The sequence below is a fragment of the Falco biarmicus genome, chromosome 11 (genome assembly GCF_023638135.1).
Source record: "Falco biarmicus isolate bFalBia1 chromosome 11, bFalBia1.pri, whole genome shotgun sequence".
NCBI classification, from domain to species: Eukaryota; Metazoa; Chordata; class Aves; order Falconiformes; family Falconidae; genus Falco; species Falco biarmicus.
In genome coordinates, this window is record NC_079298.1 from 11458950 (window position 1) to 11486692 (window position 27743).

Sequence of the window (27743 nt, forward strand, 5' to 3'; positions counted from 1 at the left end):
CATTTCTTTCTGCATGGCTCTTGTAGTCCTGCTTTCAGATCTAGATGCCTGTGCTCCAGAACCTGCAGGTCTCTCCTCCTTCAGCAAAAAGAAAATCTCTGTTAGTAACCCAGATTCCTACAGACATTCAGATATTTAACTCCTACTGTTTTCCCAGGTACTCAGAGATCTCATGGCTGTGAAACATGCTGTTTCCATCTATTGATGGGCTGTGAAGGTCATCTACGGTGGCATGCACATACAGCTCTTCTGCTGTTTTTCAGACCTTATTGATATCCTGTTGGCAGAACTCATGGTCTCCAAACTTTGTCATTTAAACAAGGAAAAGTGCAGCATCCCAAAGTAGGGTATCAATCAAATCTTCCATCTGGAAAGTCTAATGAAGAATGATAATGAGTTGGAGAATTTTGAAGTTTGGATGTTCTTTCTGTTCTGATCTCTTGTTTTAGAATAAATCCTTACACACAGAAGCTATAGCACAATATTTCTCTTTTTAACTCTGAAAGGCTGCAATTGTTCTTTGAGGAAAATACGAGTTTATGCAGTCATTCCTAATCTTGCACATGGTGGAGGCTCTTTCATTTCCATTCTTTTTCTTCTTTTCCTTTTCTGTTATGCACACACACACACAAAACCTCAGGAGTACATCATGAACAGAGCTGTATTTTCTGTTTATTGCCACCAGGTTAATAACAGTAATGGTGCGAGGAGAAAATGAAGTGTTATGTAAAATCCTGCATTGCAGATTTTGGTGCTGATGCAAAGAGCTCAATAAAGTGTAACACTTTAATCATGGAGATAAAAATCACAGTGTCTTCACAGTCTTCCAAGATACAAAGCCTTAAGACAAAATAGAAGTGGGAGAGAAAGAGAAACTGACAATATTATTGAGTCCCAGAAAAGTTGGGGAAGAAAACAACCCACTTTCTTTTCTTGTAATGGTTTGATTCCATCTTTGTATTCACAAGATAAACAACTGAAAATGTATGTATATGAATTTCCTGGTATTAGAGAGAGCAAAATGCCACAGCCTTATATACAACTCAGTGACATTTACAGGAACCTGGAAACCTTTAAAAAAACAAAGCAAACAGCTCCCTCACAACAACAACAAAACACCTAAAAAACCCCAAAACCAAAACAAACCAACCAAAAAAACCCATCACCAGAACCACCCCCTAGCATGGTATGATGATATGTATTGCTTTTTCCAAGTAGGCGAGTAGCTCAGCACAGTTTTAGCTATGGTGGTCTAGAGCACAGATTCAGTGTGCTAGCACAGAAGAGGACTTGGTTTTGGATGGTGCTTGTACTCTGCATCTCTTCACTGTTACTGAGCTTTGTGTCTCTGCTTCCCATCTACAGTTTAAGATTATAGTCCTGTCAAATGACTTTACATAAGAATGAATGTTGTTGGCTTGTGGGGTTATTTTGGGGGAGGCGGTGAGGAAGAAGAAGAGTTACATGAAGAGGATCTCTCCAATACCAGGAAATCTGTGGATACAATGATGTGGAACACTGTGCTTAAAAAGTTGGGACATGGTGCTAAAGACTACATATTTTTGAGCTTGGACCAGTTGCTATGAGGCACCTGACTGCAGTTGTGTGCCAAGTTTATTCTTTGAAAAATGTTTCAGAAAAAGCACTTTCCCCTACAGCTTGGCTAATGAAAAGAATGTAAGGATAATATTTGTTGGAACAAACACAAAAAATGTGGAAATACCTAGTTCAGGGCCAAGAAAAATGCCTCAGGTAACTCAGAAAAGTGTCATATAGCTTTGCTCCCAGTATCTGAAAACAGAGTGGCTGAATATATAGAGGGAATTTCTATTACAGAGCCCAGTGGCCATTCAACCATCCCAGAAAATGTTTCTTCACACCAGGGTGGTGCAATACCAGTGGAGAAGTCATTCAGAGAAGTTACATATTCAGCATAAGATGCAATTCAGTTTTAGGTGGTGCCTGGCCCATTGGGGATCAGTTGCCATTACTTGGAGGAGCACAGCAGTCTGCTGAGCCAAGTTGTGTAGTATTTGGACAAGCAGAAGGAAGCAGACAGTACCTTAGCTTTATTGTGGGGGTTCCATTGGCCCATTCTGTCCCAGTTCTTACATGTTTGCAGCCAGTTAGCACTGCCTGTTTCAATCTATTGCATAGGTATTCCCTCAGGTAAGAGTCAAGGTTAATTCAAGGTCATGCTGAATTTTGCTGGGGCTTGAAGGTAACCCAGAAGGTTTAATGTTTCCACCAGCTGTGATAACCATGTGCCTAAGTTTGGGACCACTGATTGAAAAACTCCTACAGAGACAGAATCAGGCATATGTATTAGTGGGTTTTGGTATCTGATAAACTCTGTCATCACTGCTTACCCATGATATGCCCATCATAAAGGATGCCTGATTACATGGCTGGCTTAATCCATATAGCATGAAAGCTGACATTTTATATTACTTTATATCCTCTTGTCCAGCTGAGTTCACTTGTGTGGAATTAACAGATGTCAGATTTGGACGTTACGGGCATGCATGCCACAAGAAATGTGTGTAAGTAAACCAACCCTTGTGTAGTATTGTTAGAACAGGTCACAGTAAGAGGTGGCACAGAAAGGGAATGTTTCACAGGACCCTGTAATATTTTTTTGGCAGATTTTCGGAAGAGCTGAGAGGTGAATCAAGCTGATATCACTTGGAAGCTAAAATCTTAACGGTTAACTGAAGTAAAAAGCTGCTGCTTTTTTGCTGAGATATGTTGTCTGTGAACAGCATCCATTTCTCCACAGTGTGTTAAAACATTCATTACAGGAGCTGTAATAATGGCATAGTGATGTCTAACATTATCTTAGTGTTATACTTCATATTTGGGGTAAAGGACCAGGTAGGCTTTAATTACCGAAAGACAGCATATCTGGTAGCCTTGAGCTCATCTATAAAATTGAAGCCACAGCGGTTCTGAGAAACCTGCCACATCGCAGCTGTAGAGACATGAGTTTGGGAAAGGAGGCACTGATCATCTGTTTCTTGAGCAGACTCCTCAGACCCATCTTGAATAGCACCAGACAGAGAGTACTCAAGTCTCAATACTCCAGATGCAACCAGATAGTCCTGGTTATTTGAGGAGAAAGCTGAGGGACAGGTTCTTCATATGTTGTTATGGCTGTCCTGCTGGCTCAGGTAAAACCCTTTTTAACTCAGGATAGGGCTTAAATTCAGACTCAATTACTGAAGATATTTGTATTCTCTTGTATTATTCCTTTCCTTCACCCCACCCCTGCATACAGTAATTCTGTATGAATCATACAATTGATTCTTTGAATGGGGGGACGATATATGAACAGCTCAAACAGCTGATTAGGCTGGAAAAAAAAGGCAAGCCTCCCAATACTTAGACTTCTTTTGTCTAGCTGGATTGGTTCCCAAGGTCATGTTGTGGACTCCCAGCAAACTGTGCCAGCTTATGGTGTTGTGTGGTCCTGGCAATGAGCGGTGACCCATATGTGGTGTGGGGGAAATGGGGAAGATGAAGTTTTTGAGGCTGTCCTTGTTGCCAGAAACATACAGGGTCAGTCCACAATGGGGTTGCGACACCTTCTGAATGAAAGGGCTGGCAGTGGGGGTGAGTGCCATGGAATTCATTAATGCAGGTAATGCTTTTAAGTTGGGAATTGCTAGAAAAACTAGCACCCTTTGTTGCAGAGACAACAGACTCTTCTGCTGTTTGTGAGGGTGCCAAAAAGTGGAATTCACCACAGAGGGACCAGGGTGATGATGGGTGAGCATCAGAATATACTTTCTGATAATATTATAGCAATTGGGATAGCTTCTAGTCCCAGGGGACCAGAAACACTGGTTGGAAGTTTAAAAAGAGAGAGTCAGTGATTACCTAGTGACAGTGCTCTTACTTCCCAAGGTGTTTAGATTTTTTGTGTGCACCTTTTCCAAACACTTATTAGTATTTCCTCTGCTTTTAAAATACAGTCCGGCTATTTTTACTGGGAAGGGGTGTGGCTTGGTGGATTCTGGGGTCTTTTTGTATGGGGTTTGCTCAATATAACACAGGAGAGACAGTTAAAAACAACCAACATAAAAACATTACAAAGGGCTTGCTGGATCTGTGGTTAACCCTTGTTTTAAAAAAATATAAGGTTACTTTTTGCCTGTGTCCTTTTAACACTACAGATCAGTTCTATCTCAGAAAAAAAAGGCAGAGAGGGGAAATTTAGCCCAGAATTGAATGAGCTGCTATGGTAGATCATCTCTTACTCCTGGTGTGCTCCAGTGAGACTAAGTGGTTAAAGATGTTGCTACACCTTTCCATGGACTAGGATGGGTGGCATTCTCTGAGCCTGTTGCTTGCAAGTGTACTTGTTTGATAGTACTCATTTTCCTTGCCAGGAAGAAAAAAGAAAAGAAAAAAAAAAAAAAAAAAAGGAAGGGAATTGATAGCAAGCTTTAAGGGTCATCACAGTATTTGCTTGCACTTCCATTCTTTTATAATTTTTACAGCTTTAATACTGTGCAATTATGGACTTGTTTTAAGTCCTCTCATTTTCTCTTCCAAGCACACCACCTCACATTTTAAACATCTGCAGTAGTCCCAGCAATGAAACCAGGGCTATTGTGGCACTGAAATCTCCAAAATTGCAGTGATTTTCAGTTGGATAGTGATCCACTGTATATCTGGAAATGTAGGTGTTGCCCTTGGGGAGCTGTATTTGGCATAATTTCCTCCTTGGGAACAGGGCACAATGAGATCACAGCTTCTCCTGGTCTCAGCTGTTGAGCAAATCCCTGTCAGGCCTAATAGCCAGTGCTCTTTTCCCCTTGATCAGCTGGGCTTTGGTCGTTGCTGAGTTGAACATTGTTCACTAAATGAATAGCTCCCAGAATGCAAACTTCACCTGTTATCCTTCCATTTAGGAAAATTGAGAGTTTTTAGTCTTTTGTACTCTGCATTCATAAGATGAGAGGGAAAAAAAACCCACCTAAATGCCTCCATTTAAATGTAAATTTTGACTTTTCACGTCTGACGAAGTAGGGTGTTTGTTTTTATAAACAATATATATATATAAATAAAAGCCATGGAATTGAAAGAACAAAACCCCTCTCTTGTTGATATATTTTCCACATAGTAATCTTTGCTCTCATCATGTTACGCATTTTTCTGTTTCTTTTTACTTTAAAACTAATTTTGCTGTGAGAACAAGAACAGAAGATCGTTAGGAGGAAATACTCTGGTGCTGGCTTGTGCGGAGAAAACATGCCATCTGCCTAATGTGTTTCATCTCATGTAGTCTAAGATGTGTTGTTTGGGTTTAACGTGCCAGTCACTAGCCTAGAAAGAGTGCAGGTGGCAGCTCTGACACGTATCCTGGCTAGGGCTCCAAATCCTTCCTGCTTTTCAGAGACTTTGTTCACTATGAAATAGGCCACAAGATTTTGGGCAGAAGGCACGGTTCTCATCACCTGCTGTGTCCTCACATTAGTTTGAGAGTCATTTGTGCAAGGCACTGAAGTTGTTGGGGATATGTTTTCAGTCTCCACCATATCACACTGTTAAGAAGCAAAAGCAAAGACCCAGCCTGAAAGTGAGTTATTTCAAAGAGGTCTGGCTGATCGGTCTGAGGGACTGGTAGTTGAGGATGTGGTGCTGTGTCCCCAGTGGCAACCACACAGTACAAGCTTCACCCTTCTCTGCTGTGTTAGGGAAGAGCTGGAGAAGCCGTTTGATGTAGCATCACGCAGAGAAATGCACTTGAGTCCCAAAAGCAGAATACTCATGCAGTGCAGCCCTCCTTGCTCTGAAACGGCAGGTCCATCCTGTCTGTCCGTCTGGAGGGGGGGTCAGAACGAGCTCAGGGTCTGTCCCTGCTCCACTGTGCAGTGCTGGCTCAGCTGCCTGCAGGGACGGGGCATGTTTTGGGACTCAGCATCATCACTCACTGATGGGTCAGGACCCATCAGTGGCCAGGTTTCAGAAGTGGGGCCACCTTCTTTATCAGATGTTTCCTCTTTCAGTCACAGAACTCTTGCCCGATAAGTGGATGATGGTGCATGTCTCAGCTGGGTAAATGTAGCTGGTCGTATTTTGTTACACTGTCTGTAATAAAGACTTCAGCTTATTTTTTTATTAAGAAAAGAAGTTGGCAGACAGTTTTAAATGTCTGCCTAAGGACAAAACAAACTGAGTTTTGTAGATAGCTGCAGTTTTTTGTTAATAAATAAATAAATGGAAAGATTTTTATGTTGATAATAAAAATAACTAATGCAGAGCTTTTTCCACTAGTGCCTGGAGACATGGACAGATGTGGGATTTTGAAGGGATAAAGAATTGAAATCTGTTGGCAGGTAGTTGCTATAAAAATGACTATCCTTCCTGCCTCTTATTACAGACCAACATTCAACAAATGAAGAGTCTCTGAGAAAGCTAATGATGACAGGATCAGGTTCCAACCATCAGAGATAGCAGAAACCTCCTCCCTTCAGAGAAATCTAAAGTTAAAGGGAAGTGGTTGGGAAAGCTGGAAGTTTTATTAAAGTATACTTCCAGACTTTCTCCAACTCACAATGTGGTGTGTGGGAATGCAGAGAGGAGAAAACTGCCAAGGAAACTATGAAAAATCAGAGCGAGTTCAGCGAAAGTGTGTTGCCCATGAGTTGTCTGATGAAGTTTTGTGCGATCACTTTCTGCCTCCAGCGAACTTTCACTGTGCTGCTCTTGCCTGTACTTGGTTTCTGTCGTGCTGTGTGGTCTGTTGTTGGAATAAGAGGGTAAACCTTGTTTTCTCACTTTCATCCTTCCAGTTCTCTCCCCTGTTCCACTGCAGGGGGGAGTGAATGAGTGGCCATGTGGGGCTTCAATGCTTACTGGGGTTAAATCACAACAATATTGCTTTGCAATACAATCATATTGTATGGCCAGTCTCCTGAAGCAGTCAGTAACATAGACTCATAGAATTGGCTCGTCACTCATGTTTGGCGACTCAACCTGAAAACAGCATGTGGACCATCAGTGTTGATGCAGCATTTAGGAGAGCAAGGATCAAATGTTGATCTGATATACCTACAAATCAGAGCAAATTGCTTTGCTGTCTGTTATAGGGAGCTGTAACAGTTACAGAAGAGAAGGATGAAAATAAGTTAAAAATATTTATTTTCTCCAAATGGAGATGTTTTTTAACACACATACACACTTACAAAGGTATATATATATGTATACACACAGAAGAAAAAGCAGACAAAAACTGCCTAAATCTCTAAGTCAACCATTGGTCGCGTGGGTCAGCCACTGCTGTCTAGGGTGGGAAATACCCTTCTTCAGAGTCCTACTATGCCTTTGTTTAGTTATGCCATGGTGACTCCTCTTGAGATTGTCACTCGGATAATCTGTTTGTACCACTGCGCTGAACCTTGAGTCCCTGATGTTCTGCAAGACCTGAATATTCTTTCTGTAGAAAATGGTAAAAAAAAATAGTGGTCCCAAATATGTGCTTGCAGGGGCATATGTTGTGTTTGAGACATTGTGACTTTACATACAGGCACAGTTAGCTGCCCTGCTGTTTGGTCTGACAAGGGAACACAAGGCGATATGGCCTGTAGCAACAGGTTTACCTACTGGCTGGTGTGAGTAGGGGAATATTTGAGGAAAAAGTTTCAGATACAACTTATGCTGATGAGTGCCTTGCAAAAGGCACGGTATGTTGTGCTTTCAGTTGGAAAAGCAGACCATTCCAAAACTACCATTACATTTTAGCTTTCCTAGCACTGTACAGATAGTAAGTACCGCTATATGTAAAGCAGAGAGAAAAAATTCTGCAGTTTGGTGCAAAATGCTATGCTGATCTGTCTCTGAGTAAGTCAAATGCAAGAAAACCTATTCTTCCAGTTGTGGATGAATCTTGGGTCAACAAGGGAATATCAGGGACAATTCTTCCCTCTCTTTTTTTTTTTTTGTTTTTTTTTGTTTTTGTTTTGTTTTGTTAGCATGCTGTCCCTCCCTTCGGCAGCCATGCATAGTCCCTGATCTCTTTCAATGTCCTTGTGTTCCTGTTTATCGGCTTTCACTTGTTTCTCTTACTTGGATGTGTTTGTTGCCTGCACTGAGTACAAGGAAAGAAAAGGAAAAGATAACTTGTAAAGGAACAGAATAAGACTAATGACCATGGATAACTTCTGCTTGTGGCGAGGCTGTGTCAGGAAGATGAACAGAATGAGTTAGTTTGCTTTTCAGCTGTCAATCACTCATAAAGCACGTGCAGTGTCCATCCAGCCTTCCTGTCTTCCCAAGCAAGTAGATGGCCACATACCCCTTGAATGATACATTTAGTGTTGTTTCCTTCCACCTGACTGGGCAGGTTTGCAGTTTGCATGCAGGTATGTTTCTTTCTTTCTTACTCAACATGGATCTATGCAAAATAACAACCGCTGCAAGTCCTTGCATAGACCCAACTAATCAGATTTCCTGGGTATGTTGTTAGTAGGCAGAAAAAGACAGGGACCTGCATAAGAAATTTTACATGTGTAAAATGAACCTTTACCTTTGGTGTCCAGCTTGTAGTTATCATTGGTTTAGGGTCTTCCTGCGCTGAGAACTTAATGTAGAGAAGGACATACTAATTTGTCTAATCTCTTTTTAAAACAGGCAGTTTAAACTGTAGAAATGTGCATACTTTTCACAACCAATCAACATCTTAACTTTTTAGGAACCACAGAAGTCTCATTCCGTAGCATAAATTAAGGTCTAATTGGAAAATACAAACAGTGATACTTGCTGTGTCAAACCCAAGGTCTATTTGGCTCAGTATCCAATGACCTATTGCAGATGCTAAGAGATAGACTAAGAACATGGCAGAGCTTCTGGTAATGTGTAATTTTGGAATTTTCCAATAAGAAATTGTGTCCACTGCTTTGTGTGTAAAAACATAATGGAATATTTTTCTTTGAATTTATCTGATTGATCTTTGAGTTCATCTGTGTTTTGGCCAAAGTCTGGCGGCAGTGAGATCTGCAGTATAGGTATATATAGTAATTTGAAAAGCGCTTTATTTTGTTTGCCTTAGGTTTTCTGCCTGATGACTTTACATCGTGGCAGCTGTTACTTATTTAGTAAGAAATACTGAATAATAACATACATTATTTGAGAGACTAGAGAAAGTGGTTGTTACAGAGTTTGATTTGACTACATGCAATTTGTCCAACTGGAATAGTTCCTAGGAAATTAGTGGAAAGGGATTCATAACTCCTAGCCACTGTTTTTGAGTCTACCACTCTTTGCCTTTGTAATTGGAGGAGAGGCAGGCATTGCCTTTGGGAATTATTTACGTACTTGTAAAGACTGTGTACTTTGGTCGGAAGGTTCTGCAGAGGTATAATGAAAAGTTATTGGTAAAACACCAAGCTGTTAATACTGCTTTGAAGTGAGGAGTTGAACAGGAAGTCTTGGCTTAATATAGTTTCAGGTGTATAAGCAGCAATTAATGATGCCTGAAGACGTTAAATGACTTGCGTATGGTTAAACAGCAAGCACGTGGCTGTCTAACGAACAGTACCAAGGAGTGCTAAAACCCTCAGTACAGCTACTGGGAGCATTTCAGCTGAGCAAACTTCCAGAACCAGACCACAGCCAAATTGACTTTCCTAGTGAAAACAATGGTCATTTAGATATTTGTTTTGTAACCCAGTTTTCTGGCTTTAGTTATCAGAATAAGGAACAGTTACTGCCTCAGCTTTTCTCCCTTTCCCACTTCTCCTTCCCTCCCTCCCTCCCCCCCTCTCTTTTTCTAGTAGGATTCCTTCCCTCTCCCAAAAAGCTGTTCATTTTTTGCCACAATTCTCCCCTCTCTTTTCTGAAAAGCCTTCTTTCTGTAGTGCCAGTGCTGTTCAGTAGCAGACAACTGAGCAAGGTAGGATATACCGAGCTTGCTCTGTGGGGCATATAGTGGGGACATACAAATGAAGGCTGCAGTAGGCAGAGCCAAGTGAGATCAGCAAAGTTTACAGTGAGGTAATAGCCCCTCTCCCTACCCCACTTAAATCCCAATGCTTTATTGTAGTTATTCAAACGACTGAAGACTTCAGAGCTGGCAAAGGTCATAAACCATGTTCTGAGTATATGTGCATGTTGGCTTCCATATGAGGGAGAGAGAAAGAATGAGATAGAACAACAACTGTCCTTGTTCAGACTGACCCTTCTAGTTTTGGTTTGGGGTCAGGCCCAAAATCCAGAAGAATATTTCCTGTTTCCTATTCTTTAGGGTAAAAATTATACAAGAATTGTCCACGCAGCTGAGCTAAAAGTCTTGTCTAAACTTGATCTGGGTCTTAACATTGTCACTTTGGCCCCTCTCTAATTTAATATGCATTTGAACAGAAGTGGCTTCTTGATAGAGCCTTTCACCTCTAGGTCACCCTTTCAAATCCAATTCAGGCCTGTCGTGACCAAATGTTACTACCATCTGACGGCTCTTCTGTGTCCTGTGTGAATTGCTGGCTTCAGTCCAGTAGCTGGTGGACAGGTGCCTGAATTGCAAAAACTGCCAAAGCTGACACTAACTGGACGTCTCTGCAGAGGGGTCAAAGAGTGAATCAGCCTGGCAGATGAATTAATACTTAACTTGTATGCACTGTGATGCTTTATATCTTCAAAGTGCTTTACAAACGTCAGCTAATCCTCATGAGGTGTTGTTATCTGCACTGGCAGGTGAGAGAAGCAAGCAGATGAAGAGCCAGGATCAGAATATGCATGTTGCTGACCTCCCACTTTGAGGCCAAAACTGTGAGTTTAGTTCTTCTCAGGGCTATTGATGGGCACATTAGAGCAGAGTTCAAGCTTATTGAAGGGGGTCCCACGTTCTTCTATGGATAAAAGCATCCCTTACTTCTTAAGGCAGACAGGAAAGCAGTGTTGATGGACATGCCATCCTTTTGCTGTATGAATCCAACAGAAGTTTCTTCTCCATCCTTTTTGAGGCATTAATGAGTCGTGTCAGATTATGCCTATCATTAAGAGGCATCGTTATTTAGACTGAGAATTTGCTGTGTAACCAGATCACTAAATAATTACTTTTGAATGGCAAGTGGGTTGGAGTGGTTCATTCCGAAAGACAACAGTTCATGGAACTTCATTGAAATACTCTGAAGAAATGCATGAAGTGTTACAAAGAATTGCTAGAAGGTCATTCAGAGTTTGTGGTATATCAGTGTTTGCAAGCTGCTTCTGCAGGGACACTTAAAATACATTGTCAGATTAGGTAAAGTTATCTACAGGAATAAGGAGAAATTGGCTTTTGTGCTTTGTATCAGTGAGAATAAGAGTGGTTCTAAGCTAACATTTTCCCTTCTCTGGAAGCAAGATGAGGAAACTTTTTTTTAAGGTTTTTAACCTTTAGAAGGTTTTAAAAAATACTAAGCCACTTTTCTACTATTAATTTCTTATGTAAATAATTGCTGTTGTTGCCATGGTGTTTACAAAGGTGAATGGAACAGGTGGTCCATGGGATAATGAATGGAAGGAGAAAGATGTTGTCCCTATGGTTACAAAGGGGTAGTGGCATACCTCTGAAATAGTGCCTCTAATAAGGTGTGACTTACATCATCTGCTAAACTAGAGATGATGCTGTAGCACTGACTTGTCAGAGGTTATAAAGAATGGCAGAGGAAAAATGTTCTTAGAACTATTGGGGGTTTGGGGTGTGTGTGTTTGTTTTTGTTGTTGTTGGGGTTTTTTTTGTTTTGTTTTGGGGTTTTTGTGAGGGTTTCCCCCCTTTCAGATTTGGGGGGAAAAGTATGGGGAGAAAGTAAGAAAAGTGAACTGGGTAAAAGTCACCTTACTGGGCATCCAAATCCAGGTATTTCAAGGGAAGCTTGGAAACTGAACCATATCCAGACAGTTTGAACTCTACCTAATGTTCCCTTGTGTAGTCAGGAGAAGACAAATGTTGTGCATCCCTAAAGAGTAATTCAAGAGACCAGGTAGAGATCCCTGAAGCTGAAAGGGCCAGGACTAGTGCTTTCTAGCTGAATGTAGACTGCTGAGCATGTGATACTCAAGGATCAGCTTTTCTTGATTTTGCTTATTAGCACATTGTGCTTGTGTTTTCTGGTGTCACCACTGTAGGTGCTGCCAAAAAAACTAAGTGTGGGGTATGGTGTGTATGTCAAAATGGATATATTTAAGATCTATGCAGAATTTTCTTTTGAGAGATTCTGGACCTGAGGAGGCATCAAGGAGCCAGTCTTCTAGGAATTTCTGAATCTCTTCCGAACCAAAAGGGGCAAACTCTTTATGCTGTGCCAACTGTTGTATGTCCATTTGCTTCAAACAGTGGCTTAGCAGTAAGAGTGCAACATCTGCCTGGAGGCTGTTATGTTCTCTACCACCAATGACAAGCCATGGGTTTAGCAGCTTGTATAAAACATTGCAAGGAGTTTATCCCATCCCCTGCATGAAATATTGGACTGAGGAAGGCTTTTGGATACTCTCTCTCTAAACCAACTGCTATGCCCAAGAATTAATAAAATCCATATTGAAGTGACAGCTGGTGGACAGAGCTGGCTTCTTCCTGCATCACTTGTCTCTCTAGTGGCTCATGTTCTGGACTCAATGCACATTTATCCTTTTATTATGGCATTTATTGGGGGGGTTATTTATTTATTTTTAAAATCTCTGTTTCCTTAAGAATCATAATTGCACTGTTCAAATTCAAACTTTGGTCATATCAGAGCTAAAGAAAAGCATTCTTTCCTTTTGCTTTTTAATTACTGACCTTCCAAAGGCATTGAGCTAATGAAATAAAAATGCAGGCAAGTAAGAATATATTTGCTCAAAATTTTACATGGCATCATGAACCAGTTTCCAGTTTCTGTACAACTTTGACAATTTCATATCTTGACAATGTATGTGAGCTCTTTATCCATGATATCTTTCATTTCCCCCCCCCCCCCCGTCCCTAATTTATATGTATATTTCTCAAGCTGCCAGAAACTTTAGACTTACTCAAGAGAACAGTGGAAAGTGTGTGCCACAAAGGCAGGGATTCAAATGCACTTTGGAGCAGAAATTCATTTGCTTGTTTATTTATTCTGGTTTTATGTGGTAAGTGGCAAGAAAGGGTGAAGACCATTCTTTTCAAGGGAGAGAATGTTAACTGTTGTTTTCTAGGAAGTGGGATCCAATCATTGTCTCTGTCACTCTAGTGAGTGATTTCTCTTTTGACACACAGAAAAGAAAGACCAAGTAGTCTGCCTTTGTTTTCTCCACTCTGTAAGCTGGGTCATCCAGGTAATTACAGCTTTACTTAAGAAAGAGAATGGTGAGAGAGAAAATCTCTGCTGCTGCTTGTAAACACAAAGAAAGGACTCTTGAGGGAATTAAATTGCCTGATTATTTTTATAAGGCATCTGAATCATTTTGCATTCCACCTCTAAAGCTGAAAATGATGAGTTTAATATCATATCGTAGGATGTAACTTGTAAGTCTCTCAGAAGGCAGCTACAGCATCCAGAGATGTTTGAGCCTGGTTATTCATTGCTTTCTGCTTAAAGGCTGAAGGAAATGTGACTATAAGACTTTGAGCCACCTCTGAATTTATTCCCACTCTCACTTGTGGACGTTACTGCATTAGAAGCCGTAACCAGGGTGGGTTCTGCTGTGTAGATACAGATACCCCTGTGGTTTAACAGCAGGTAGGGTTGGTTTATGTTTTAAGTGTGTTTATATGTGCTCATGTAAATGCACACATACATTTATTAACTTCATTCTCCCATTAAAATTCTCCCTATCTCAAAGAGAAACAGTTTGAAAAGGTCAGCTCTCTGCTGATCTTTCTGAAATTTCCATCAGTATGTGACAATATATATTTAATAAAATGTTAATTCTGTGATCCTGACTAAATTGCAGGAGATCAGTAATTATGCCAAAATCTTCCAGAGAACCCCAACTAAAATATGAAACTATATTCCCTAGCTTAAATCTGTAGTGTGGCGGTGGGTGAAACAGTTCCTATGTGTAAAGTACTTATGAATGTGTATGACTGTAAAGAGATAGAAGAAATACCATTATTATTCAGGAACATACCTTAATGCTTTTGCAAATCTTGCCTGGAAACAGATTGTCTACTCCTTGGTTTAGTACTTGCGGTATGGGGTAGCAAACTTTGAGTTTAATGTCCCAGTGACTGGGCTGTTATTGTCCATTTTAAGGCCACAATATCTTTGTGTCTGTAAAGAAAGAGAATTTTTCATTAGGAACTCATATGTTATATTAACAATGTACTGAATTATTATGTACTGAATTATTTTGTTCTGTAATGGAGAACGAGCAACGTGTTTCCCTTTGATAAAATAATGAATGTGATGAGAAGAAACCTGAAACACTGAAATTCTGTTCTGCTCACATACAGCAGTGTCTGGGAGTAGTATGTCTAACTGGCGATTACTTTAGCAATGTTTAACAGCTTACTGAATACAATGGGCAATGGCAAATTTGGACTATACTTAGTGGGCAGGAATATGTGAAATAGAGATTTTTGTATGTTCAGTAGGAGGGTATGGAACGAAGACCAGAAAAACCAGTTGAATTGTTATTGTAGACTGACAGGAAATTACATTTGATATACATTGTAATGAATGACTGGATAAATGGTTTTGAACATTTGTCTGAATGCTGAGCTATCTGTTGAATGTCATGATTTCCAAATAAGCAATCTAGAAGCTTAATCTTTAGGTGAAGGTGACGCCTGTGAAGGACACTGTTCCCTCACAAATAACCAGTGTAACCAGATTATTTGAAAACAGGTTTTGAGATCAAGAAAGCTCTTCAAATGAAGTTCAGTACCCCAGGAGATTCTCTAAAATTCTCTGGAACACATTTATCAGCGTTTTTTTTTTTAAGCAGGAATCCTAAGAGAGTTTAGAAAATATTCTGTAGTGATAGACTGGATGGCTTGATCAATTGAATATTAATCTGAGGCTCAGGTCACCCTTGTTCTGCAGGTGAATTTCTTGCTGGATAGCCTATGGAAAGTTATCTTAGTAATCTGTACCTCTGTGTCCCTGTTTGTAGACACCTTCTTTTGGAAAGAATTTGGTAACTATGGATGAATAAGTATGGTATGACACAGCACAAATCATACAGTTTGTGCCAGCACCTTTATTTGTGTTAAGGCAAATGATACTAGTCTATTGTTACACAGATCACTGTACTTCTCAATTACTTTATATTAGTAAATATGTCCCTGTAAACAATACTGTCTAGTTGTTCTAAAATAAGCATGACTTAGGTCACTGAGTTCTATGTGAAGGACATTCATGCTTTACAAATATCCAGTTCAACTAGATTATCTCCTCACTTCATCATCAAATCACTGTTTTGAGACTCGACAACATGTTCTGTTTTATGATGATATGCCAGTGTGCATCTGATCTCATCAAACTCTGCTTCTGATGGGGAAATTATCTTATGAAAAATAATATTACTCAATCTTGGTTTTAATTTCTGTATGCTTGGAGAGGAAGAAAATCCTATGTGGTATTTTGTCCTGTCAATGCTAATCTTTCTTCTCAGTGCTATATCTCTGAATAGCAGATGTGTTCTTTATTGCAGTGTTGGTCCTGTATAGTACAGCGTAATGTTTTGGCAGAAGCAAACAATTTATTGTATTAGAGTCAAATACAATCAAATGTTCCTTTTCCTATGAAGCACGGTCAGATATTGATATTGCATTAGCTTACATTTTAACATAGGAGAGGCTTAATAAGATACAGTATAACTCTCTCTAGGCTGTTTAATTAAACCAAGCAGTCACTGTGTATTGTACATTGGTTTTCTGCCAAGGGAAAGTAAATCTGTATCATATTAGTTTCACATACCTAATGATGTTCTCCCCCCATCAAAGAATCTCTAGAAGAGCTGACACTGCTGTCACATGAACTGCATAATATAAGTTGCATTTGTATTACACCGGACTGTCTTGTAGCTCAATGTTCTCCAGTAGCCTGAGCAAGCTTGTGTGCAGACAAGACGTGGCTGGAGAGCTATATGTTGTATTTTACTGGTCACAGTCCCTATTTGCCACTGAAGGGTACAGGACTAAGCATTGCAATCCCTGTCCTGCTAACAGAGCTCTTCTTCCCCTTGTTGAGACAGGGAGATCTGAACTGTAACCCTCTGGTCACCAGGAAGGTTCTTACTGGCTCCATGGCGGGGTGGCTGTGATCCCGGTGACAGGGGTGGGTTTGTCACTGTCTGGTCACAAAGCACCGTTTGCTCAGGACCAGAAGTTGCAAGCTTTTGGGGAAACTCTGGGTAGTCCTGTGTCATCTGCTCTGGTAGCACTTTGCCATACTGGATGTTGCCTTCTCACTGCTGTCAATGGCATTGTACACGGTCACCAAGGTGAACATTCACTCTTTGCCACTGATGGCAGGGGAAGTAGTATCACTTATAAGTGATGTGAGGAAAAAGATGTGTCCCTGGACTGGAGACTTGAGCAGCATTTTCTTACGGACCCTTCTGACAATTAACAATCCAGAAAGATTATGAGGAGAGCAGGGACTTCTGTGTTAGGGGGTCCTGGTGTTTCTTTTGAAGCCAGAGTTGATGCAAAATCACATGGGAAGCTACAAGCAGAGAGGCATTCAAGGCATTTGCTTTTGGGAGTTATTCTATTGAATTACTACTACAAAGCAGAGTAAGACAAAAACATTTGCAGTATTTCTCCTCATAAACTGAAATAAACTGCACAGAAAATATTGAATTATTTTTTTACACAGCTTTGAGCCTGTCTTTCCTGGCAGAAGGGTACATCTGCATATCACAGTGCAGATCCATGCATAGATAGCAAAGCTGTGCCCGAACAATCATGTTCTAGAACTAGAAGGTGCCTATTTTTATCAGTTGCACTAAACCCTGATCAAAGTGAAGGATAATACTTTGGCTGTATTTTATGCAGCACAAGACACTGTGTAAATGTTCCAGCCTTCTCAGAACAGGTAAAGAAATGTTCGTTTTGTCCTGTGTTGCATCCCACATGCGCCCACAAAGAAGCACAAATGGTTGGATGCATCAGAACAATGTCGTTAGCATGGCTCTCTGATGCTGGCTCCATTCAAGGATGCCAGTACTGGATTTATGGGAGGCTTCACCTATATAACACAGTTATGATTTATTGCATGCTGAATGTTTTGTTGTTGTTGTTGTTTTCCTTCAACAGAAGATTAACCTGGAGTTCTATATTGACATCCATGCCCACTCCACCATGATGAATGGCTTCATGTATGGGAACATCTTTGAAGATGAGGAAAGATTTCAGCGACAGGCTGTTTTTCCTAAGCTACTCTGTCAGAATGCTGAAGACTTCTCTTATGTAAGCAATGTTTCTCTTAATTTTTTCCTAATTTATTTTTAACGATAGATCTCTGGCTTAATTGAATTGTCTGGGGTTTATTTTAATATGAATAGAAGGCTACTTAAAGCTTTTGTCAGTATTAGCTACCACCTTCCCTTTTATACTTACCTTATCCGAAAGTGGTAAGTTTTGACCTTACGTATTGTCATTAGAGACATGAACAGAAGCAGGTTCTTCATCTTCCGTATTATAACCTTTGGTTCTGAGTTATTCGAGCACTTGTTTTTTGTCAAAAGATCTCTTCTCTTTTGGGCAACTGGTTCAGCTTTATTGTTTATGTTATATTGGCTTTTTTTTTTTTTACTTGTAAACTTTAAATAATAAAATAGAAAAGAGAAGTAAAAATAATAAACTTGAAAGAAAAGTTTAGATAATTTCCTGTTGAAAGTTGTGACAAAGGCAATGTATGCTTTTGAAATTCTTCAGTATTACCATGGAAATTTTTTTTGCAAGAAAATCTGCAATAGCTCAATACATGTCTTGTAACTTGAAGAAAGTATGTGTGTAGGTATCTCTGGATATTGGAAATATATAGTGAACTCCTATAAATGGGTTGGAAAGAGGCATATGTTTTTAGAGCAAGTTTCAAGTAGGGTAGAACAGACCCTTTAGCACATGTGGGTTGCAATAGATCTGCAGAAGTCAATGTAAGACTCTGGTCCAGTGTGTTGCAACTTTGTGTCCAAATATGACATCCTGGCCCTTTCCATAGCCTCTTCTGTGCAGCGGTTTTCCTTGAAGGCTGTGCAAGTTAACACACAATGCCCAAGCCTGCCTGCAGCTGTTTGCTTGCTTCTTCTGGCCCACCTTACACACCTGTGGAGCTGCCAGCTAAGCTACTTCTTTCTATACAGCTATCCCTTGCTCTGCTTCAATCTATGCACTCCAGGTTTGCTTAAGTGGACAGTCTTTCAAGTAAGAGGTCTTTGTTCCATTTTGCTTTGACTGGGATAAGGAATATTCAGAAAAGCATCTTGGCCAAGGCATTAGCTGTGAGGAGGGAAGACAGTAGATGACATCTGGCAGCTATATAATGGGAACAGGCTCAATTAAAAAGTACTTTGGAATCCTATACCAACCAGAGATGAGCAGAAGAACATACTGTTTGGGCCCTTATTTTATGTCTACTATGGTCGCGACCCTTTTTGTTGCCCACCGTACATTTTCCCAGTCTCTGCTGCCCTCTTTTTGTTTATAATTAATCCTCCTGGTACTGAGAGATAAACCTGGGTCTCCTCTCGAAGATGGGGACAGCTAGGGCCCCCTCTGCAGTGCCATCCCAAACAGCTTGTGGCAGAGGTTGTAGGTGGAGGAGGATAGGGATCCTGCAGCGTTCCATGTGTTTAGCTCTAGAGAAAGAATATATAAAAGCAGGTACGAAAGCAGATGAGTCTGCACAGCAAGAGAAACTGTAAGTGGGAGAAAGGCTATTTTCATCATGGCAAGAATGTTATTCTAAAGCTCTCTCAAGGTGCAGGAAAGATATTTTTTTTTGTCTTGGGTTTGTGCATATTGCACTGTAGAGTTTGAGTGGAAAGTGAATATAGAAATGGATTTATGCCACTGTTTTCTTGACGGATCTGTTCCAACATAAGGAAGAAGGAATTGAAACCTCCTGATTCCTGTCCATTTCTCTGTTCTATGGTAGTTTGTTTTATGCAAGAGCGGGAAAAAGTTTGGATCAGTCTCTGAGTTTTCTAAGGCTAGGAAGAAGATAACCCTTCCTTTGTCTTTCCTAGGCAGTGGAGGCCTCTTTTTGAGGCAATAGACCTAATATCTCCCTTTTCTTCTTGGGATCAGCAGTGGCAGCCAGCTGGGTAATGCCTGCAAGGGTATGCAGCTGCTGTTGCTTCCTCTGTTGCCTCATAGTATTTTTTAACCATTCTCAGCATTGTTTAACAATTGTCTGTATGTTTGGGGCGTTCAGGGACTGTTGCAATGTGAAGTTTTCTGTGGTCAACCACTGCAAGGGCTTCTCAGAAAACTGTCCAGAGTGTAGAAGACCAAATCCATAATAAACGAGGAAGGGACAGCAGCTGCACCTGTTTCCAGCTGTTTGGAGCCTGGGGAAGAAGGAGTTGTATTCAGGGAACAGCTTGCTCTTGTCCAAGAAGACCTCAGTGATTGAGTTTCTTATCTACACCTGATTGTTTCAAAAGCATGTTATAGATAAGGGGGCATTCAGAGATCAGAGCAATGAAAATCTGCAATTGATAGGAGTTTAGAAATTTTGTACTCGAGTGTGGGATTTCTCTCTGTTACTGTGGGAGATTAAGTGTTCCTCTTAGTGCAAGCCTCAGTTGACAAAGGGAAAATCTTTGAGAAAATGACGTAGGAAATAGAAGCCAATAGCCAAATAAACAGTGCAGTCTCTCCGCTTTGACTCTCAATCTTCTGTGGAGGCTGGCAATTGGATATATATATTGGTGTCATGTGCACCACAATTTGACCTGGGTGCTGCTGGCACTCAGTACATTGGGCTTTCAGTTCACAATCCTACTGGTCTCTTGAGACCAGAAGCTTCTCCCCTGCCATCCACCCTAGGCATTCTTCTTAGGGCAACTGAGGGGATAGGAGTGTTGGAGAAGCAGACAGCCACAGAGTGTCTGATGTGTGTGAAGCAATAGCAGCAAATATTACTGCTGTCTCCAAGTGGGAAAGTCTCTGTTCTCTTGTTTTCAGCTCCGGCCATGTGGGTTATGTGACTGGTTGGAAATATCAGGGGTGAAGTTTGCTGCTCACAAGAGAGGAAAGGAATCCAGAGCTTCCTCCATTTTAAAAGGGGGAAAAAGTGTTGAAGATTAAAAATAGTGTATGTAAATATGCCCTATTGGCTGGTCAAAGGGAAGGGGGGAAGTGCATCGTTAACATTACCAAGCTGGTGTTTGAAAGTGTGGGAATGGACCACTGTTGTTACTAATTAATTTTCCAAAGCTTCAGGAGGTCTCATTTACATTGTATGCTGCTGCGGCCATTTGTTGGGATTATAATACTTCAACAGCAGCACTTCAAGTGAAAACTGGCGGCTGCATGAAGTGTTGTCCATAATTGACTAGCTCCATGTCTTCACACAGCACAGAGACAATGTTCCATTATGTTATCCATTGACAGTATCATTGAAAAGATTACTCTCCTTAAAGCATCTGTCAACCTTGATTGATTTACAAGGGACAAAGAACTGAAAAGGTTTGAAGTGCGGGTACAATTTTTGCCACCGTTTAGCATACATAATGGTTCTCCTTTGATGTCAAAAGCTCATCTTCTATTAATAATGCAGAGAGCTTTTGAATGCAGGCTACTTGTATGGAGTTCCACACTAATAACCTACTTGCTGTGAAATGGGATTCACTTTGGAGAAGCAGTCATTTGTCTGGGTTTTACATGTTCGGAATGAATCCTGACTCAAAGGGATTTCTTTCAGTGCTCTGCATGATTGCAGCTGAGCCCGACACGGGTTAGGGAAAGCAGGCAAATCCTAGCCTGCTCCTCCAGCTGAGAATCTGGCAGAAATCATGCAGCCAGATGCAAAGGAGCATGAACAACAAGCCTAAGATGATGCGATCTAATGTCTTGTGCCATTTTGTCTGGCAACCTTCTATTAATATACTTTAGAGTACATTTCATGCCTGGACTGCTTTCTTCACCTGTCATTTCCAATAGGCCTTTTTATTTAAATGAAAGCATCCAAGGGAGATTGGTGATTAGAGTAGGGGGTGGATGTGGGATTTGTGTCTGCATGCCTGTTGTAAGACCCAAGGCAAGTCACCCAATGTCTCTGTACCCTATCTGTTGAGCAGAACACCTAACCTCATAGTACTCTGGGAGGCTGACTGTGGTTTGCACGTAAAAGTTGTGGAAGGGACTAGAAATTCTTCACTGGTACGTGGCCTCAGCAACAGAGGCCTGCCTTTGGTTTAGCTGTCAGCAAGTGAAAAGCAAAGTGAAAGAAGAGCTAGGAAGTTTTGCTCCCAAATAAATACATGAAACATTCTTGGGCAGCTGTCTGGGGAAAAAGGACAAATTCTGTAAGGAAAACATTTTATATTTTCAAGGTTTAAGAATGATATTTTTAAACATCGGGGAGTAAATACAATCTGTATGAAAGCTCTAACAGTGAGAGCTGACAAGCTCTTTTGAAAGGCTGACTCATTGGGTTTTAGGAGCAGCTGTTGACACCATGTCTGAGTGCATTACACATCAGCCATGGCTAGGAGTTGCTGCAATATTTGTAGGGGTGTTCTTCATTTGACCTTTCTTGTTCTGGAGGGTGGATTAGTTATAATGACCAGACACAAGCACTTGAGCATTTCAAGAACCTGCTAGTCTTAGGGGTGGCTAATTTTGACCTTTCTGATGGTATGAGAGGGGACCATCTGTTCTCTCTGGTTCATTTAAAAGAAACAACCACAGCCATTCTTGGATGGCTTTATCACTTCATAAAAATTTCTTTTCTTTGCAGTTAAAGGAAAAAACTGGTCAGAGGTACTTGGCTTAATCTAGTTGGGTTTTTGCCTTTGGGCTCTGAACAGGTGGTACTTGGTATCCTTTGAGTTTTCATTTCATTTTTTTGTATTCAACCTCCCAGATGAGATCCCTCCTTAGAAATAGTGTTTTTCATCCTTTTTTGCCGTGGTTAGCCAAAGACCCTGATAAAAACTGTGTGTTCTGTTATGCTGGGCACAAGGTAACAACTGGGAAAGTCCACAACCTCAAAAGCTTCCAGTCATGCTGGGAAAGAGACAATGGATGGGAAGTGACCTGCTTAAAGAAATAGGAGAATAAAACCCATGTCTCCAAAGTGCCAGTCTGGTTTCTTTGTCAGGAGTTTGCCGTGTTTTATACCATGCTGTGCACTCAACAGTGAAGTCTCTGAACATTTTCCCATTTTCCTTTAGGGAAACACATTTTTAAACCCAATGGCATAACACTGTATCCTAAAACATATTTTTGACACTATCATTGTTTCAGCAATATGAGAAAATTCAGATATGGAATGATTTGCCCTAGTACTTTTTGGTTGGGTTTTGGGGTTTGGGTTTTCTTTGGTTGGTTGTTGTTAGTTTTGTTTTGGCTTTTTTAGCCTGGGTAACTAAAATTGAGCAACCAAAGAAAAGATTCTAATCTATCTATATTTTCTGTTGTTTTCCTTTTATCCACATACTCCAGGTCTATTATTCTCATATCCGTAATCCCCTCATCCATCCAAGCATTCTCAGGGAAGAGGTGTTCCTTCCAGCAAGCCTTTTCCCAACTACCCATGGCAGCCTTGCTGAGCTGTTATCACCTACCCTGGCTGGACATGTCCCTCTTAGTCTTGTGATCCCTACTACTAATCGCAGTGTGTTTTGGGCCACGGCTGAAGGAAGTGCTGGCACAAGTGCCTGAGGGAGTAATAACAGCTCATGAACATTGAATAAGTGAATCCCAATAATCTGTTGCAAAATAAAGAAAACTCATTTTGTGTTACATGTGGCTGTGCAGGGAAGGGGGAGCAACAAGAAAGTTGCTCAGACCTAGAATTCATCCCAAAGTAAAATTCATGCTCACTTGCACCACGATCTCTGGTGCCTCTCTGCTCCTTGGGTAAAAAAGACCCTTGTCCCAGCAAGGCAATGCCTGTTGCATTCAGGCAGGTTTTGTTTAACATCCTGCAAGCTTAACAAATCTACTCAGAAATCTCTTAAAACCCGAGCACAACAAATGATCCCACCTTCTTTTTTGTTGTCTTGTATCAGGGCATTTCCAGGAAGACAAATACAGCTATTATATGCTTTAGTACCCCTCTGGGATGTATTTCTGCTCAGTGCTTCTTGGACATGTTGCTCCATAAGTTCATTTATTTATTTATATATTTTTCCTGGAGGCTGGGTGAAGGGAGAGCGGAAACGTGCTTCTGGTGGCACAGGGTACAGATAGTAAAGCCTGTGCTTCTAAGCATTATAGGTTTTGGTCTCACAAGAACTCTGCCCTTTTGGCTAAATGAAACTGCTCCATTATATCGTGCTTAACCAGACCACCCCTCTTTTTAAACAGAGGGCTGAAATAATTTGTATTGCAAAGAAAAATGGGGCAGGGAAGAACTGTTTGAGAAAATGGGTTTTCTTTTAGTACCTTCTTGCTGTGTTGTTTGTCCATATAGGAGTTGACAGTCCATTCTCCATCCCCACACAGTTAGAAATCTTGAATATCCACAGAAGAAACAAGTTTTCATAGCAATTTTATGGTGTATTTTCCCAGACCATCATTACTTTTACCTAATTTCAACAAGCTGGGAGGAGGTGACAGCCTCCCAGAGTAGGAGCTCCTTTACATTCAAACACAGGCTACCTCTCTCACAGAGCACTGCAAATTTCACTCAGCTTGGACAAAGTGTGCTGTGAAGGAGGGCTGGGAAGTTAGTTAAGAACTGGACACCCAGCCCCCTCCCAGGATCTCCTCCTGAGTATTCCCCTTTAACTCTGTGATAATATATGTAGAATATAAGTCTGGTTCAGAGAACCATTCCAGAGCAGTGAGACAGCCCGGGAGGAGTTTGAGCAATGGGCTGTACTGGGTGCTCTGGGAGCAGTATTCAGCATGCTGTCCCTCCTTAGGAGGGGTTGAATCTCCTGATTTAGATGTACAAGTGAGCAGAACATCTCTTTTCCACAGAGAAAACCACTTTTTCTGCAGACTATTCAAAGCATGCATGATGGTTGTATATCCCTTCCTGCTTCTCATTGTCCTAAGTTTCTGTCATTTGTATAAATGATTATGAAAGCACTCCCAGGAGACCACACACACGCTCATAAAACTATTGTAAAGAGAAGCATTGCAGGCTATTGCTAGAGGCTATTTTATTGTATGTTTTGAGGAAATGTCTCGTTTTCTACTGACAAATAGGGAAACTGAGAACTCCAGAGACACGAGTTATTTTCTAAGTGGTGTGATTATTCTGTAGAGCTTAGACTAGGAAATGCCAGCTTTGGCATCTTTGGGGAAGGATGTGCTCTGAGAAGCAGAGGTTGCTATTAGTAAAAAGCAGAGGGGGAAAAAAGCAGATCTTTTCTTTATTATTACCCTGAAGCATTTGCAGATCCCTTATTTGTGTATATCACTGGTCACAGCTTGGGCTGGCTTTTTAAAGAGAGATACACTCCAGGCTAATTCTCAGGTTTCTGGGTGATGGATCTGTGCATGGGTTAATAGTTGAATAGGTGACATTGTTACATGTGGCTAAGTGCACTTCTGCTGACAGGGAGAAGCATACTCACTGAAAAACTAGCTGAGGGGACCTGAGGAATTAAGGTTTTGGAGACAGGACACTCTGTGTGTGTGCATGTGCATGTGTGCGGGGGTGGCAGAATCTAGTGGCAAGAGGAACTCCAACTGAGGTTTGCTTGGAGGATGGGGTGAAACCTGCCTCCTTCTCTTACCTTTTCTGAGTAGGTTGGTGATGGGCTGCTGAGTCCTATAGGGGAGCCCTTCACTGACTTTGTGAAGGTTTCAGGTAAGGCCATCACCACTCTGCTTTGTTTGGCTGCAGGATGCTGTTTAAGAAGGGCTCTCAGAAGGGCTGCTTGTTTTGATTTGGATTCTAGTTGCATTAGCTGCTACGGTGAAACCAGTGAACTCAGTCAGCATCTCCAGTGCTGTAGTACTCAGGGAGGTGGGAGCTGTGAGTACAACCAGTTTCAGTGCATGTGAGGATGAATTCTGAGGAATGTGAAATCCCTGCAGCGGTGCTCCCAGTGTAACTGGTACAAGGTGTGGAGACCTCCATCCATCCTGGAGCTCTACAGCAGAGCACTGTAGAGAGCAGAGCATGGATGTTAATGAGCAGTGAAAAGTGCAGCTATTGTAGTTCTCACAGGTGAACAGCTGAAACCCTGAAGCATGAAACCCAGTTGCTTTTCTATCTACAGAGTTTCCAAAAAGGGAGCTCATTTAGTAGTTTTGGGTTTGAGGCATAAACTCAGAGCTTATAAAGTTGTTCATTCCAAAGCCTCTGCTAATGACCATGCAAATATATGTTTTTATCAGCAAACTTAAGCAGGCATGACTGAAAGACACTTGGGAGGGATGGGGAGCAAGAAAGATCTGGTATTCCTTCACTACACATTAAAGGGATAATGAAGCCCCTCAGGGAGCATATGTGTGTGTGTGGTGACAAAGTACCTTTAAACTGTTACTACTTTGAGGAGAGTTGCACTTTAAAGCCTGACGATGTGCTGCTAGGCAGGTTGTGTTCATGGTACTCCTACAATGTGATGCTGCCTTTAAGAAAGGGTGATTGCTGTCTGCTTTCCACCGAGCTGGGGGGAAGAAGGCAAAAAGTGACAGGTGATAGAATGGTGAAAACCTCTTAGGATTTGAGGCTATTTGGTCTTCAGGCTTCAGTTTCAGACTTTTCTCTCTCACATTCTTAGGACAGGTCAAACTGTTTTAAATCTCCTCTGCACTCCTTTTCTCAGATTTCTGCAGATCAAATTCTAATTCAGAGACTACTCCCTTGTTAAACCCAGACTTTTCTGCCTATCTCAGTGTCTCCTATCAGGGGCAGAGTTTATGAGACAAATAGCTGTCGACTCCAGAGCCATCAGTGACAGTGAGTGAGCCCTTTTCACAGGAGTATCAATCCAATCTGGCGTCCCTAAGGGATCTGGAAAAACTCCAAGTAATGGGATCCTTCTTTGAAATGATCATGAACTTTCTGGATTGTCTGATACCTTCTCTTCCCAAATTTCACTATTCAGAAATGATTTTGAGATGAAATATGTCTTCCTCCTGTGCATCAGAAACATGGCAAAGCTGCAAGGTGAGATGAATCAGGGAGTAATTTTGAGCTCTGTTCCCATTTCATCATGTCTCTGCTCCAAGGATCCTTCCTCTTTGCCTGCTACCTCCTTCAGATCAGCTTTCTGCCTTTAGGATTTTTTCTTTTTCCTTTTCTTACTTTTTTTTTTTTTTTTTTTTATAATCCCATCTACATTTCAGATGCTGGTTGCAACTTGTTTGTAAAATATATTGGAAGAAGGCTGCATGATAACAGCCTCACAAATGCCATGATTTCCAAGTCTCCAGACCTAGTTGGCATGGAGTTGATAGTCTATCACGAAAAACACTAACACATATGCTTTCCAGTCTATTAAGAGAGTTAATGGAGCTGGTGAGAGGTGGGTGTGAGGAGAGAGTCAAGCTGGCTCTTGAAGTGAGAATTTTCCTCCCTGCTTCAAGACAAGTAAGGAGATAAGTTTCTTGTAAGATAGCTTGATGGACTACCAGCTGCAAGAATGGCAGGTTCAAAGCACTGACTGCTGGGCACATGACACACCATGATATTAATTAGCTCTATCCATATGAGGAAAGTGAGCTACCAGTTGTACCCCTCTTACAGCACCCTGTGGTGGGGCAAACAGAAAAATCACAATTTGTATTATTGCTATTTACAGTCTTCTGCGGCAACGATTTCAAAGCCTGTGCATTTCTGTGCTCTCTTTCTAACTTTTGCAGACTTCAATAAAGCATTCTAGAAAATGAGAGTGAGTGAGTTATAGCTGATGCTGTAAAACTCTTCACTGAGATGGATTTGACATTGTCTGCACACTGGTCCATTTCCCAATGACACATCTATTCTTCGTTGATGACAAGTGTAGCATTCCTTGTTTCTAGAGCACTAACTACTAACTTTTACTATCACTTTTTTGCTACACTGGGGCAGTGAATTGAGAGCTTATAGAGGTCAGACCTACTTTAGAAAAAAGCTTGCTCTTCAGCTATAAGAGTGGCATCAGCAGATAACACTGGTGAGGTTGTAATTGTGTCCTGATTACACTTGGCCATTGCTGATGCTGATAGGTGAAGAACATAAAGCCATTTGTATGCATAATCCCAGTGTACCCTGGTAAGTAAAGTGCCCAACTACAGGACAAGCAAAATGTGAGAGTTTTTCTGGTTTGGGTTTTTTTCAGTTAGCGTCAGTTGTGAAATACAGTTTATTTCCCAAATTGCCCATGTCATAGGGTGACCCAGCATATTTTTAATTGTGTGTTGCAATATGAAACCATTCTCTAGTCATGAATCCTCTTAGTGCCTATGCCTCTGCTCTTCTGCAGGAAAGATTTCTAACTTGATTCTCTGATTCTTGTGAGCCTAGAGTTGAACATGCTACATCCTCTTGTAAAACACTTCCTAGACCTACACCATCTATCTATATCAGCAAATGGGAAGATCTCTTTATTCTGAGTTTCATGCAGATGCTCTCTTTTGAGGACAAATGCTCTTCTAGGAAACATGCATGTGTACACTAGAGCTCAAGTTTTTGAAGATATATGCAGTTTGCTATTTCCTTCCATAGGCACAT

The 27743-nt window shown here is 41.0% G+C and overlaps 1 protein-coding gene across 2 annotated transcripts in view; it reads left to right on the forward strand.

Moving 5' to 3' along the window:
• The window catches only part of LOC130156627 (BEN domain-containing protein 5), a 965146-nt gene that overhangs the window by 841283 nt on the left and 96120 nt on the right, over positions 1-27743 (forward strand). For both annotated transcript variants that reach the window (XM_056355197.1, XM_056355198.1), the window contains exon 10: positions 17207-17359. In XM_056355197.1, coding sequence (XP_056211172.1) covers positions 17207-17359 — 153 coding nt within the window. The remainder of the gene's footprint in view (positions 1-17206; positions 17360-27743) is intronic.